We start from the raw sequence: 15,412 nt of genomic DNA on the forward strand, positions 1-15,412 counted from the left end.
CCCTTATCTATTTTCTATCTACTGTCTATGCTACTTATTTTCTGTACCTTCTCCCCCTTTCCCCTTCTCCCACTCCCCTGTTGCTAACCCTCCATGTGATCTTCATTTTTATGGTTCACTCCTGATCTAGCTGGCCTCTTAATTTGCTTTTGCTTTAGGTGTGGTTGTTAATAACTGTGAGTTTGCTATCCTTTCACTGTTCATCTTTTTTATCTTCTTTTTCTTAGGTAGGTCTCTTTAACATTTGATATAATAAGGGCTTGGCGATGATGAACTCCTTGAATTTGATCTTATCTGAGAAGCACTTTATCTGTCCTTGTATTCTGAATGAAAACTTTGCTGGATAGACCAATCTTGGTTGTAGGTCTTTGGTTTTCATGACTTGGAATACCTCTTTCCAGCCCCTTCTTGCCTATAATGTCTCTTTTGAGAAATTCGCTGACAGTCTGATGGGCACTCCTTTGTAGGTGACTGTCCCCTTATCTCTTGCTGCTTCTAGAATTCTCTCTTTCATTTTAATCTAATGTAATGATGATGTGCCTTGGTGTGTTCCTTCTTGGGTCCAACTTCTTTGGGACCCTCTGAGCTTCCTGGATTTCCTGGAAGTCTATTGCCTTTGCCAGATTGGGGAAATTCTCCTTTATTATTTGTTCAAATAAGTGTTCCACTTGTGGGTGTTCCTCTTCCCCTTCTGGTACCCCTATAATTTGGATGTTGGAACGTTTAGAGATGTCCTGGAGGTTCCTAAGCCTCTCCTCACTTTTTTGAATTCTTGTTTCTACATTCTTTTCTGTTTGGTCATTTTTTTTCCTCTTTCTGGTCCATTCCTTTGATTTGAGTCCCAGTTTCCTTTCCATTACTATTGGCTTCCTGTGTATTTCCATTCATTTCAATTAGTTTAGCCTTCATATATTCCTCTAATTTGTGACTATAATCAACTAGTTCTGTGAGCATCCTGATCACCAGTGTTTAGAACTGTGCATCTGAAAGTTTGGCAATTTCTTGATCACTTAGATTTATCGGCTCTGGGGCTCTGAGTTGTTCTTGAGCCATGTTTTGATCTGTTTGTGCCTGTTACATATGAGGAGAGGTACCTTGGTGTTTACCGGGGCGAGGTCACACAGGTCACAGGTTTGTGACACTGTATGTGGGGGCAGGGTCAGAGAAGGAGCAATGGTGGTCCTCTCCGCTCGCCCAGTCCGCCTCGCTGCTCGCCTCCACCTGCTTATCCGAGCGCAAATGTGCGAGTCTGCCTCCCTGCACCAGTCGCTGGGGCCTGCGAGATCTGTCCCAATGCTCGCCTCTTCACTGGTTTATCTGTGTGCAAATGCGCGACCAACTGCAGACAGCCAGCAGCGCCTCTTCCCTGGGTTCCACCCGTAGCTAGCACGAACCTGGGATCCGCGCCCCAGCTGCCTGTGCACTGCCAGGATCTTTTTTGCCCTATTGGCTCCACTGCTGGTTTCGCCCCTCTCACCGGTTTAGCTGAGTGGTCCATTGTTTCCGGACTCCATATTTGATTTTCTGTGTGGTTTGGTTATGTTTATTGTTGTTAAAACTTTGTTGTTTTTAGATTTGGTTGTGCGAGGACGAAAAGTGTTCCCACCTACGCCTCCATCTTGGCGGAAGTACCGTCTGGAATTTTAATTATGATGTTTCTTGGTGTGGCCCTCTTTGTGTTCAATTGTTTGGGACTGTCTGAACTTCCTGAACTTGTATGTCTATTTCTTTCACCAAATTGGGGAAGTTTTCTTTCATTATTTTTCATACAAGTTTTCAATTTCATCTTCTTCCTTCTGGCACCTCTATGATACAAATGTTGGTATGTTTAAAGTTGTCCCAGGGGTTCATAAGCCTCTCTTCATTTTCTTCGAATTCTTGTTTCTTCTTTCTGTTCCAGGTGACTGTTTTTTCTTCCTTTTGTTCCAAATTGTTGATTTGAATCCCAGCTTCCCTTCACTGTTGGTTCCCTTTATATTTTTCTTTATCTCACTTTGTATAGTCTTCAGTTATTCCTTTATTTTGTGGCCATACCAAATCCTTTCTCTGAGCATCCTGATCACCAGTGTTTTGAAGTCTGCATCTGATAAGTTGGCTATCTCCATGTCACTTAGTTCTTCCTCTGGAGTTTTGTTCTATTTCATTTGGCGCATATTTATTTGTCTCCTCAATTTGGCAGCCTCCCTCTGTTTCTGTGTATTAAGTAGAGCTACTTTGACTCCCTGTGTTGCCATACCTGTTACATTGTAAACATATTTGCCTTACATATTTGCCAAGGCGGGGCAACCTGCTTCAAAGCTTTGAGGTGCTATACATGGGGGAGGGGTCAGAGAGAGAACAATGCTGCTTGCTCAGTTCTTGCCATTTCCAGTCACTTCCCCAACTTCTCATGAGTAACTGGCTCCCTTCTAGTTGCTGCTCTGGTGCTCATTCCCTGAGTGGGTGGGTTTGTGTACATTCTAGGACTCTGTGGACCCTGTAGATGGACTGTCCTGAGAGACAGGCAGTTTATTCTCCTGTCCCAATCCCCACTGGTTTTTACAGCCAGAGGTTATGAGGGTTTATTTTCCTGGCACAAGAACCCTGGACTGTGCAGTCTGGTCTGGGGCTGGGATCACTCACTCCCCAGTTGTTCCTCCTGGTTTTTATCTGCCACATGTGAATGAGAGGCTTCCCATTCCACCAGCTGCCACTGCTACTCCCTGGCTGCCACCACCTTGCTGCACCACACTGTGTCCTCTACATCCTGGCTGCCTGACCCTACCCCTCCTTTCCATCTGTATGAATGTTTCTTCTTTAAATCCTTGTTTGTTGGACTTCCATACAGTTCAATTTTCTGGCAATTATGATTTTTTTTTGCTTTTAGATTGGTTGTTATTCTCCTTATAGTTGTGTAAGGAGGTGAAGGGTGTCTACCTATGCCTCCATCTTGGCCAAAACCTCCTGATGGTATTTTTAATGTGTTAATCCTGTAAACCAAAAGTATAAATAAATGTTATAGGTTGTTTGAACCCAGGGACATTTCTTAAGTGTAGATGTTTCTGACAGGACCAATTTTCTGCTAATTAGTAGTGGTGGTGGTGGTGATCAAAGCTGCAGTAGCAGGAATTGGATGTGAAATGTAAAGGAAAGAATAGAATCAAAGCTAATTCATAGGTTTTTAGTTCAAATAACCAAAGAAGTAGTGGTATTTTTTACTGAGTTTGGGGACAATGGAAGAAAAGTTGTGGAGAATGAGGACATTCTTTTTTGGATCAAAGGAACTTAAGCCTCAAAGAGATGACATTAAGATTGTCTTCCAATCATTTATGAACAGCATTCCATTCTTTCTTCTCTAAATAACTTCAAAATGTTTTTTGTTCTAAGTAATTCCTTTGTGGAACATAAAAAATTGTCGAAGTAATAATGACATGAATTCCAGAGGTCAAATTACTCTGCCATCGATGGCCATGTAATTCTGGATAAGTCACTATTTTTAATTAAATCATATTGCAGAGATGAACAGCAGCAAACAAAATCCAGACACTAAGGTGGTTCCACCTGATTTAGAGAGAAATATTAACAAACATTAGGGAAGATTTATACAATCAACATGAAATAGGGTAAGCATCGGGGGTTGAGAAATGGCAAAGTACTATTAATTTTAAATGGAGACTTACTGATAAAGTACTCAGACTTGATGACATTAGATTTCTGTTCCCATTCCCAGACTCCCAGTGGTTTAACTTCCCAAGAAAGGGGTAGTGTGTGACTCAGGTCTAGCTCCCTAGCTGTACACATTTAGCTTTCATTTAGTTACTGGTTAAACAATTTTATACATAAAATTGGTTTAGAAATTTCTTATATCATAATGTAACTATTTATTTAATCTGAGGCACATTTGGTCTTCATATCTAGCACTTTCCAGAATCCCCAAATCCATTATGAAATGTTCCAAACTAACTTTAAATCTGAATGGAGGCAACACAAGGCAATTCAAACTAGAATGGGCTAGATCTTAGTAATCAAATTGGGACCAAAACTCCTGGGGTGCAACTTTGTGCTTAAAGTGTGCTGCACTGGGCCTCATTTCTTTTTCCTTAAAATAAAGGGTTTTTATTTTAAGGTGATCATGAAGTTCTATTCTAGTTCTATGATATTGGAATCTAGTAAGGTTCTGTAGGTAAGAAAACTTTGAGTTCTGCTTCTTTTTACTCCTGACAAAGACAAATTGTAAATAAGTCATCCACAGGAGACTTCTGCCAAGATGGAGGTATAGGTGGATGTGCTGTGCCTTCTCACACAACCAAGTTTAGGGACAACTAAATGTTAGCATCAGAAAACACAACCAGAACACGGAAAACTGAACTTTTTGGAAGTCCGCTAACAACAAATTCTTCAGCCTGACCGGTAAGGGGCGAAACCGGCGTCTGGTGAGGAGTTGCAAAGGAGGGCTCGATTGGACCCGGGCGTGGAATCCAGACGCGCGAATCCAGACGCACGGGTTCCAAACGCAGGATTGGACCGAGCAACCCACCGGGTGAGCGACTGCAGAGGAGACAGTGGGGAGGCGGTGCAGCGTGTTGACTGCGGTTGCCTAATTGCGCGCGAGCGAGGGAGCGGGCGGTTGGACCGGCCGCGGGCGATAGAGGGCCCTGGTGATAGAGGGCGCCGCCATTTCCCTGCTCTGACCACGCCCCCACATACAGCGTCACAACCCAGCGACCTGGGACTCCAAGGCGCCGCTTCTCACATTTAAAGGGCCAGAACAGACCAAAAATGTCGCAGGAAGACCTCAAAGCCCCAGAGATAAATCTAAGCGACGAAGAAATAGCAAAACTCTCAGATGCACAGTTTAAAACACTGGTCATCAGCTTCCTCACAGATCTGGTGGATTATAGCCACAAATTAGAGAAACATATGAAGGCTAAATTAAGGGGAAATGAATGGAATTCCACAGGAAACCCATAGAGATGAAAAGGAAACTGGGACTCAAATCAATGGAGTGGACCAGAAGAAAGCAAATAATGGCCAAAGAGAAAAGAGTCAAGGAGCAAGAATTCAAAGAAATGAGGAGAGTCTTAGGAACCTCCAGGATATCTTTAAACACTCCAATATCCGAATTATAGGGGTACCAGAAGGGGGAAAGACACAACCACCAGTGGAAAAATTATTTGAACAAATAATAAAAGAAAATTTCCCCAATCTGGCAAAGGAAATAGACTTCCAAGAAATCCAAGAAGCCCAGAGAGTACCAAAAAAGTTGGACTCAAGAAGAAACACACCAAGGCATATCATAATTACATTAGCCAAAATTAAAATGAAGGAGAGAATCCTAGAAGCAGCAAGAGCTAAGGGGACAATCACCTACAAAGGAGTCCCCATCAGACTGTCAGCAGATTTCTCAAAAGAGACCTTACAGGCAAGAAGGGGCTGGAAAGAAATATTCCAAGTCATGAAATCTAAAGACCTACAACCAAGATTGCTCTATCCAGCAAAACTTTCATTTAGAATGGAAGGACAGATAAGGTGCTTCTCAGATAAGACCAAATTCAAGGAGTTCATCATCACCAAGCCCTTATTATATGAAATGTTAAAGGGACTTATCTAAGAAAAAGAAGTTAAAGAAACATGAACAGTGAAAGAACAACAAGCTCACAGTTATTAACAACCACACCTAAAACGAAAGCAAACTAAAAGAACAGCTAGATCAGGAGTGGAAATATAGAAATGAAGATCTCAAGGAGGGTTAGCAACAGGGGAGTGGGAGGAGGAGATGGGGGGAGAAGGTACAGAAAATAAGTAGCATAGACAGTAGATAGAAAATAGATGGGGGGGCAAGAATAGCATGGGAAATATAGAACCTAAAGGACTTGAGACACATGGACATAAACTAAAGGGGGGTAATGGTGGGGATGGGGGGCAGGGTGGAGGGGAATGAAGGGGGGAATAGAACAACTGTAACAGCATAATCAATTTAAATAAATAAATAAAAAAAAGAAAATGGAAAGTTAAAAAAAAAAGTCATCCACAGATAATTTTACAGATGAGTTTGTAACAATATTTTATTCGGTCAGTATGGAGTGGTTCCCTCTACCACTGTGTTGTATAAAACTAACTAGCCATGGGAATTAAACCTACGAACTTCAATCAAACATGCTAATAAAGCTAACTGAAATGTAACTGGGTCATAAAGGTCATAAAATAATCACATGGAAGTCCAGTATATATATGGTCCACCAACTTCCTCCCACTGCAGAAATAGAGAAATAAGGGTTTTGTGTGTGTGTGTGTGTGTGTGTATGTGGGTGTGTGTGGGTGGAGACAGTTGCTACATTTACTACAGATATTGAATTTCTAAAATACTGTTTAATTTCCTTTTTTCTTTTCACCTCTGTCGTTGGTGTCATGTATGAACCTGTTCACAATGATAAAAATGAAGGATACTGAGGGAGTGATGATCAGAGAATTTTAAGTGTGAAGTGTTTTAGCATCACATCACTGTCCTGAAAAACGGAGCCTTGACTGGCATAAACTACTTGTACAGGTAAGACTGATCATTTGCTTTTACCTTAAAAGATAACTGTGTAGAAATTCTAACAGAACTAAATTGTTTAAATGTTGAAAAGAAATCAGGAAAGGCAGTCAGCATATTATGTAGATCATTATTAGTAACTGAAGTTAGAGTTGTAGAGCTTTTTCCAGTTGTCAAATTAGCAGAGACACAGTGTGTGCGTGACCCAAGACAGACATTCTACTGAGGGGAATGCAGACTTGTAGACATTTTCTGGAGAGCAATTCTGCATATATAATAGGATATTTTAATTTTATTTCTTAAGCATTATAGTATTTTCCAAATTTTAGAAAATAATTATCCAACAGTTTTATAATCCAAGTTTATTTTTAAAGGAGAGGTATATAGTAAATACAAGTTTGATATTTGGGAAGCTAAAGATGTGAACTAGTTGTCATTCATTATGTTGAAGTTCTACAGAGTCTCATTGTCATCTGTCTGATAATGCTAGACTCTATGAAGGTCTTCTTCTTCTTCTTTTTTTTTTTTTACCTCCCTTCTGTTCTGAAACATTTGCTAGTGTGAAATGGAGGGGGTTAGTATTGTTCTTTAATATCATCATAAAGGGAAGCTCCATTCCTTATGGAAAGTAAAAACTACTTTTATCAGATAAGTTTTTCTTAAGAAATAAACTGGTTTATTTTACTTTCCAGTTGACTGATTTGTTACAGTTTAGGTTATACTGTATATTTACAACTGGATATACACTAACTTTGAAGCACACTGACTATTTTCTAAATAAAAATAGCAAAGAAAATAAAATGACAAAGATATCAGTAGACATTACTAAAGGTTGCAGTATTTGAACGTATAGACACTGCAAAGCCCTCAAGCTTTTAAGTCTTTAGGTGGGTGTTATTTGGTTTAAAAAATATTTCAAAATTATAATAGGCATTTTTTAAAATATACTTTTTCTGTAATCCAAGAGGTAAAAAGACAGCTATGATTCTGAGAGGGATAGAGAGTAGAGTCCTAAGGGGCTGGGGGCATATAATAACCTCAGAAAGCAGTATATGATAAAGATTTTGTGTTTATCAAAAGAGAGACTATGATAATAGAAATAAGAATGAGAATCCACACTACAGATTATAAAAGAGTAAAGAATGTGGAACCTAGAAAATTATGGTGAAAAACATAGTATGGCACATTCTGAATAGAGCTCGTGATTCTTATTTGACCAGAATCCAGTAACTTTTATTATTCCTACTTGAAAGAAATGAGGACATGAGAAAAATAAGAATGAAAAGCAGTTTGTATATGACTCTTCAACACTTTATACATACCCTTTGGAGAAATATTTAAAAATACGACATAAAAAAGCAAAAAAGCATACCTGCATTTATGCTGTGACTAAAATAGCTTCTAAAAAACAACATACACTCTGAAAAATCAAGATAGTCAATTACACACAAAGACACATGAGGGCACTCTAACCAACAAGCACAGCAACTATAGTTTAAACATAGAATTTTAAACTTTTTATTCAAGCATGATAGTTTAGCATTAAATATTTGAAATAAGAAACTACTGATGACTGTTGGCAAAGACCCTTGGATTTTGGTGTTTATCCTTGGTTACTACACTTTCCTTCTGTTCAATTCAGGATCCTGCCTGAGTATTTGTTTATGTGAAATTAAGTTTACTTCTGAAATATGAAAAGAGACTCTTCTAATTGTGTTAGATTATGGAGAAGTGCTTTGCCCTAGCTATGAAAAAAATTTTTTTTTGAAAAAATATTTATGTACAATTAAGGTGATAGTTAAAAATCAGTATTCTCTCTATTAATGTGGCCACAAAATGCTTTTGCACCACTCTCCTTTGGCCAGTATGTATTGCTTGCATTGTGTTACATTTTTTAAAATTACCTTTCTAGGCAAAAAAAAAAAAACCTAACTATTCTGTACAAATTGCTTTACGATCTAATATAAAAATTATAAATTCCTCTAGTATAAAATGATAAAACTCAGGCATTTAACTATTTGTACCAAATTTTATTTTTTTAGACAAAGGTACTTTAAACAACAATCAACTTTTTGTTTTTATTTCAACTGGACAATTTTGATCATAAAAGGTGAGATGGCATCTGTACTTTGCTTTTCCATCTAATACATTTATGTTACTATTGTATACAATGCTTAAAAATACTCAGCTTAAATACCATGTATAACTTTAATATTAAATATCTGCAATTCTGTTCTAGCTCCTGTGACATAATGCAAGAAAATCTGATATCAATGAGTAACAACTCAACATGTATTCAACCATCCATGATCTCTTCCATGGGTTTACCAGTCCTTTATATCTTCCTTTGTATCATTGGTCTCTTTGGAAATTCTCTTGCTCAATGGGTATTTTTAGCAAAAATAGGTAAGAAAACATCAACTCACATCTACCTAACACATCTTGTGACTGCAAACTTACTTGTGTGCAGTGCTATGCCTTTCATGGGTATCTATTTCCTCAAAGGCTTTCAATGGGAATATCAATCAATACAATGCAGGCTGGTCAATTTTTTTGGAACTCTATCCATGCATGTATGTATGTTTGTCAGCCTCTTAATTTTAAGTTGGATTGCAATAAGCCGCTATGCCACCTTAATGAAAAAGGATTCCATACAAGAGACCACATCATGCTATGAGAAAGTATTTTATGGCAAGTTACTGAAAAGATTCCGCCAGCCCAACTTTGCAAAAAAACTATGCGTTTACATATGGGGAGTTGTACTAGGCTTAATTGTTCCAGTTATCATATACTACTCAGCTGTGGAGGCTACAGAAGGAGAAGAGATCATGTGCTATAACCGGAATGTGGAATTAGGAGCCACGATCTCTCAGATTGCAGGCCTCATTGGAACCACATTTACTGGATTTTCATTTTTAGTTGTACTGACGTCATACTACTCTTTTGTCAGTCATCTGAAAAAAATAAGAACCTGTACATCCATTATGGAGAAAGATTTGACTTACAGTTCTGTGAGGAAGCATCTTTTGGTCATCCAGATTCTACTAATAGTTTGTTTCCTCCCATTTAGCATTTTTAAACCCATTTTTTATGTTGTACACCAAAGAGATAACTGTAGGCAACTGAATTATTTAATTGAGATAAAAAACATCCTCACCTGTCTTGCATCAGCCAGAAGTAGCACAGACCCCATTATATTTCTTTTTTTAGATAAAACATTTAAGAAGACAATATGTAATCTCTTTAAAAAATCTGATTCAACACATATACAATCCTGTGGTTGACCTCTGAATGGAAAAAACCACCAAATATAAAAGTGTCCATATGACTCTACTGGGGACACTAAACTACAAGATCAACAGGTCACAGCTCGGCTGATAATAGGAACCAAGAAATCCTCTTTGGTTTAAAAAATAAATAATCACAAACTCACTTTACAGTTCCACTTATAATGAAGGTTGAGATGGAAGAGACTGAACAGAGGCAAAAGTCAAGCATACTGAAAGGATCCCACTGCACATGAAGCTAAGAGACAATATTCTATTTAAATTCAATTGTGGATGCTTCTATTCAGAATACAGTATTTTGTGACTGTAGGATAAAGAAGCAAATGGTATATGACTTTTCTACTTTCTAGTAGTTAGAATACAAGGGTCAACCTATGAATACTGTTTTGTTGGTAACTTTAAGAGTGAGTAAAACAAAAAAGTGAATATGAAATTTCTTCAATTAAGTCCTGTCTAAATGTATGACTGATACAAAGTAAGAATCCATGGTTTTATAAATGCAGTTATTTATTTGGTATAATCTAGCTAATGTTACTAGGAGAAGAAATAGTCATTGATTCTGGTATTTATTAAGCAGATGTTATTTATAAATATGCTTAAATATTTGGATTAGGCTTTGTCAAATAAAAAGTTAATACAATGTCATTATACACGAATCTCCATTACATTTAGTATATTTTCCTATGCATTTAATATGATGTTATTAATGACAAATAGTTCTTGGCATGTAGGTATGTTTGATTTATTTTTGTGAAATAAATGAATGAATGATAAAACAGTATGATAGCATCACTGCTGAGAGACTGGTCTCTGGAGCTGGAGTCCCTGGGTTCAATCCTAGCTCGACCTCTTATTTAGCTGGACAGTCATAGGCAACTTACCCTCTTTAAGTGTTAATTTCTTCATTTGTGGAACAGAAAAACACTACATAATTCATAGGTACTATTATTAAATCAGATGATGTTATTGTTATGAATAGCTACCATTTACTAAGCAATTGCTATGTGTCAGGCATTCTTTTTCTATGCTTTATATGTATTATTTAAATCATCACAACCTTAAAGTATGTCAATTTAATGATGAAAAACTGAAGCCCAAAATTTCTCCAATATCTAAGTAAATATTTAAATAGTAAGCATTTCTCAATGGTTATTTCTTTCTTCCATATAATCCTGTCAGACAAATGATGATGACTGTATTCTGTATCATATGCATTATAATTATTATTTTTAAAAAATTATGTTTTTTATCTTCCTGAAGAGATCATAAATACCTTTAGAGCTATAGTCTGTTTTTTATTTCTACTCCCATGGTACTTGCATTCTCTGCTCAGATAAGAACCACAAAAAAGAAAGTTGGATAAATACTAACCATAACTTGTTACTTAGAAATTGTTTAAGGATTCCTTTATCCTCTATACGGTCATTTTTTCAGTGCTCAAAAGAAGTTTCAAGTAAGTTCATATAGCACTTCCAAGCCTTTAAACTCAAGCATATTTTGTTTCTGAATAAAAAATGCAGAAACAATTCACTGTACAGATTCCCTAAGGGCCATGTGATCAATATCACTAGAGGTTTTCCCAACATGTCTGCACAACTTTAATTTTAAAAGAATAGAAAATGAACAGTAAGTGTTTTTCCCCTTTTTGATTTCAGTGTTCAATTGAGAGAAGAAAATGTTCAGAGAAAAGTCTGAAAAAAACACATGCTAACTTTAAATATTTACAGTGTACATTTATTTTTTTATAGTAGCAATCTGCTATCTGGCTGATTGACTTGCACAGATGAAGGCAAACCTGGGAACTCCAGGTGACTTCCTGCGTGCTGGCTGTAAACAGAGGTGTCCAAGCTAGTAACCTCACAGACATGAGAAACACAGAACAGCTCAAAGTTGACCAGGGGAGTCCCCTAAGACATGTAGCTTTTCCGCGGGTATACCAGTAGTTTTATTCTTATACAAGTTATAAAATAAAAATCATTATTTTAAAAAGTCATTCTTTACATTGCTACTACTTTAAATAGAATGTAAAAGATATTGCCAAAATAGAGTTTCCTGCATTTAAAAAAGGCAGAAATAGAGTTACACAATTTCTCTGTGAGTTGCTCATTCTGACAGAAAACTCCTGCTTAATTCTCTGCACTGAGTTCATTAAATTCATGTTTATCATTACACCACACAAGCTTTCTTGAACAGGTAATTGAAAATCCTGTTGAATTTTATGTGTGATTGAAGAACTGGCTATTTAATGTCATGGCAAATATTTTATATAGAATATCACTTTCTAAATTTACCTTAAATTTAAAGCATGGGTTTCAGGAAAACAGTACTTTTAATGTGCCTACGAGTTATAGCCAAACACTTTAAAAAACACTGAATTTTGATACAGGGCAACAAGAGTATATCTTAAAACAGGCCATGAGAAATGTTCATTCCCCTATTATCCTTTACATAGACACACCTCTCACCAAGGCAAGCTTTCAAACTATCAATCAGGAGCACAAACCATTAAGATTAGACAAGCAAAATTAAGAATAGACTACTCGACCTGCAAGTCAGTTTCTATTCCCTGGGTAGAAGAGAAGGATGTCCACCCTGCTCTGATTTGGTGAGGACTCCCACAGCCTATTCCTGGCCCTGCCATGTGCAGGGTGGTGATGTTATTGTATGGACAAATGTGGGAAAATAAGCTGAAAGGAAATCTTGCTTGGCAAACCACAAAGGGAGCACAGAGGGACACTGGTCATATGCCAAGCATTTCAATTGTGCAGCATAATGCCATAGACCTTCCTCAGCCTACTCCAAAATTCAAACTGAATTGATATCAGAGGGAAGAGTTACTATATCTAGAAAGGTTATACATATGATAGAAAAATAGGTTTTAGCTACATCATACATGCTTGCTGCTCCTGGTTCAGAAGAGGCAGAGCAGTGAAAGGATTCACATCTCATTAGCAAAAACCAAAACAAAACAAAAACAGTCATTCTTTTCTTTTGAAATCATGGAGTTGATTTTTTTTGAAAGGTGGAGTGTGAGAGGAGAAGCACAACAGTTAGAAATACAATGTAATTTTAAGATGATCTTATAATTCATGAGGTTTTTCAAAGCACATTAAAACCCCATGAGAGCTGAATGAAATGCAGATTATGTTCAACAATGTTCCAAAAGTAATGCAGAAGCTTAAGCAGTATGCTTTCTATAATAAAGAACAAAATAAGTCAGTTTTTATTTTAATGAAAATTACAATTTCTTTATAGAACATGAAGGATTTTTGGGAGCTGTAGTAAGGGATGGAAAAGAAATATCAGCAACCAAGAGCAATAGAGGAAGAAATACTGTAAGAAATCCACAATGCTATGGCAACCAGTATACGATGAACACCCATTTATAATAAAAGTTTGCCCAAAGCAGGTGAAAAGAGAACTGAAACCAGAAGGGGACCAAAGGGCAGCCAGACGTGTTCATGGGTTAGCAAGGAAAACCATTTAAGGGAAGTGCACATAGAAATGCTGGGTGGAGGCTTCTGTCTGCATCTGTGTAACTTTTTTTTTTGCCCGTTCTGAGAACTAAAAACTGACACCTCAAACCTCCTGCACATAGGCCCCACTCAGATAAGAAAGTGATAGTAGTAACAGCAGACTGCAATCAGAGAAGCTGCTGAACTTCAACTTCAGTTATTAAAATTGTGTGTCAGTAGGTCAGAGAACCACAGAAAGGTGTGAAGATTGCTTGCTCCCTATACCCAGGATGCACTGTGAGGCTGTTTCCAGGAGTTTGGAGAGGCTAGAGAACTCCACCAACACTCAGTGCTTAACAGAGCCAATGCAAGCAGGCAAGGAGCCAGGAGTTGCATTTACCTTGACAGCTGTACCATTTCTTTCTAAAGTACTTTCAATTCAGGGGTGAGAGGAAGCAAAGAGAAAAACTGAAACATAATCAAAGTTTTCATATCCTCTATAAGAAGAGGAATAAAAGGAAGAAGGTGACAGAAGAAAAAGGAATTTTCATGTGTCTGTTAATATATGCCTGTAGGGAGGCAAAGCATGAGAAAGATAACATTACATTATGACTGGGTCTTAACCAGGGGTGATTTTTGTGTCCCAGGGTACATTTGACAATGTCTGGAGACTTTTTTTCCCACATCTACCTCATTATTTTCAATGGATACATAATCATTATTTTTCCACATATGAAATTATTGTTTCTTCTCCTTTATTCTTGTTCAAGTACAGCTGTCTTTATTTCTCCCCCTACACTCCCATCTACCATAGCCACCCCCACCTCCTGCCTTTGACCCTAGCTCCCTGTTGTCTTTGTCCATGAGTCCTTTATACATGTTCCTTGATGACCCTTCCCCCCTTTTCCCCATTATCCCTTCCCACTTCCCTTCTGGTTACTGTTGGTTTGTTCTTTATTTCAATGTCTCTGGTTATATTTTGCTTGCTTGTTTGTTTTGTTGATTAAGGAGATTCTACTTATAGGTGAGGTTCCACTTATAGGTGAGATCATATGGTATTTGTCTTTTACCACCTGGCTTATTTCACTTAGCATAATGTCCTCTAGCTCCATCCATGCTGTCATTGGAGGAAAGGCTATCGGCATCTGGTGGGTAGAGAGAGGCTAGGTAGAGGCAAAAATACATAGAACAGACTCACTCCTACAATAAAGTACCCAAGTCCAAGTGTCACTAGGGTGGCTTGTGGGAGACTCTGTACTATGATAACATGCTTCCCTAAATTTCAAAGGCTTATACAATTCATTTCCCCCAATTTTCATGGGGAACTGCTTCTCCAAATCAATCCATTTCCACTACAAGTCATGTGGCATCATAAACTCAATTTTAACCTGATACAACAAAAATTTTTACTCAGTTATGATGATTTCAAAAAGAAATGCCTACCATGTAAAGACAAAAAGCATTATTTTTTAAAGAGATTTTATTTATTTATTTTTAGAGAGGGGAAGGGAGGAAGAAAGAAAGGGAGAGAAACATCAGTGAGTGGTTTCCTCTTGTGCATCCCCCACTAGGGACCTGGCCCACAACCCAGGCATGTACCCTGACCAGGAATTGAACCAGTGATTTTTTGCTTCACAGGCTGGCACTCAATCCACTGAGCCACACCAGCCAGGGCAAGATAAAAAGCATTATTAATCAATATAATGCTGGAGCCTTTGGAAAGCCTAGTGCTTTTGGATCAATGCCAAGAATTATGAGAAAGAGGGGAAGGGGAAAGGGAGAGGGGTACAGGGAAATGGAGAGGGGAGGAAAGGGGGTGGGGGGAAAATGGAGAGAGGGAAAAGAAAAGAGGAAGAAACTGAGAATATTCTTGGCTAGATGCAACAGGTGATTAAATAATCTGAAAATTTTTAAAAGGAATGAAACATTGCTCTTCTATTTTCTTTACTAAGTATAAAGAAAAACTTCATAAAAGTTTATTGATGCACAACTCAAAATCTAATGAAATCTACATACATTCAAGTCATTGGCTATATATATTTTCTTCACATTGATTATGTGAAGAAAAGCTAAAACACTGCTTTATTAGCAAAAATATTAACAACACATCAAGTGAAATTTTAAATTACTAGCCAGATGAAATACAATGTTAGTAA

At 37.6% G+C, this 15,412-nt stretch overlaps 2 protein-coding genes across 11 annotated transcripts in view; one reads left to right on the forward strand and one right to left on the reverse strand.

The window, feature by feature from the left end:
- The window catches only part of CASK (calcium/calmodulin dependent serine protein kinase), a 490,261-nt gene that overhangs the window by 215,722 nt on the left and 259,127 nt on the right, over nt 1-15,412 (reverse strand). The window lies entirely within an intron of this gene.
- GPR82 (G protein-coupled receptor 82) lies at nt 6,134-11,008 on the forward strand. Of its 2 annotated transcripts, XM_037165477.2 has the most exons (3): nt 6,134-6,526; nt 8,557-8,624; nt 8,754-11,008. In XM_037165477.2, exon 3 carries the CDS (start codon nt 8,767-8,769, stop codon nt 9,796-9,798), a length of 1,032 nt encoding a protein of 343 aa, XP_037021372.1. In that variant the 5' UTR covers nt 6,134-6,526; nt 8,557-8,624; nt 8,754-8,766; the 3' UTR covers nt 9,799-11,008. The 2 variants fall into 2 exon arrangements, with proteins under 2 accessions (XP_037021372.1, XP_037021379.1); XM_037165484.2 differs by lacking the exon at nt 8,557-8,624.

This window comes from Artibeus jamaicensis, unplaced genomic scaffold (genome assembly GCF_021234435.1).
Source record: "Artibeus jamaicensis isolate MK-2021 breed Jamaican fruit bat unplaced genomic scaffold, CSHL_Jam_final contig_60, whole genome shotgun sequence".
In the NCBI taxonomy this organism is placed as follows: domain Eukaryota; kingdom Metazoa; phylum Chordata; class Mammalia; order Chiroptera; family Phyllostomidae; genus Artibeus; species Artibeus jamaicensis.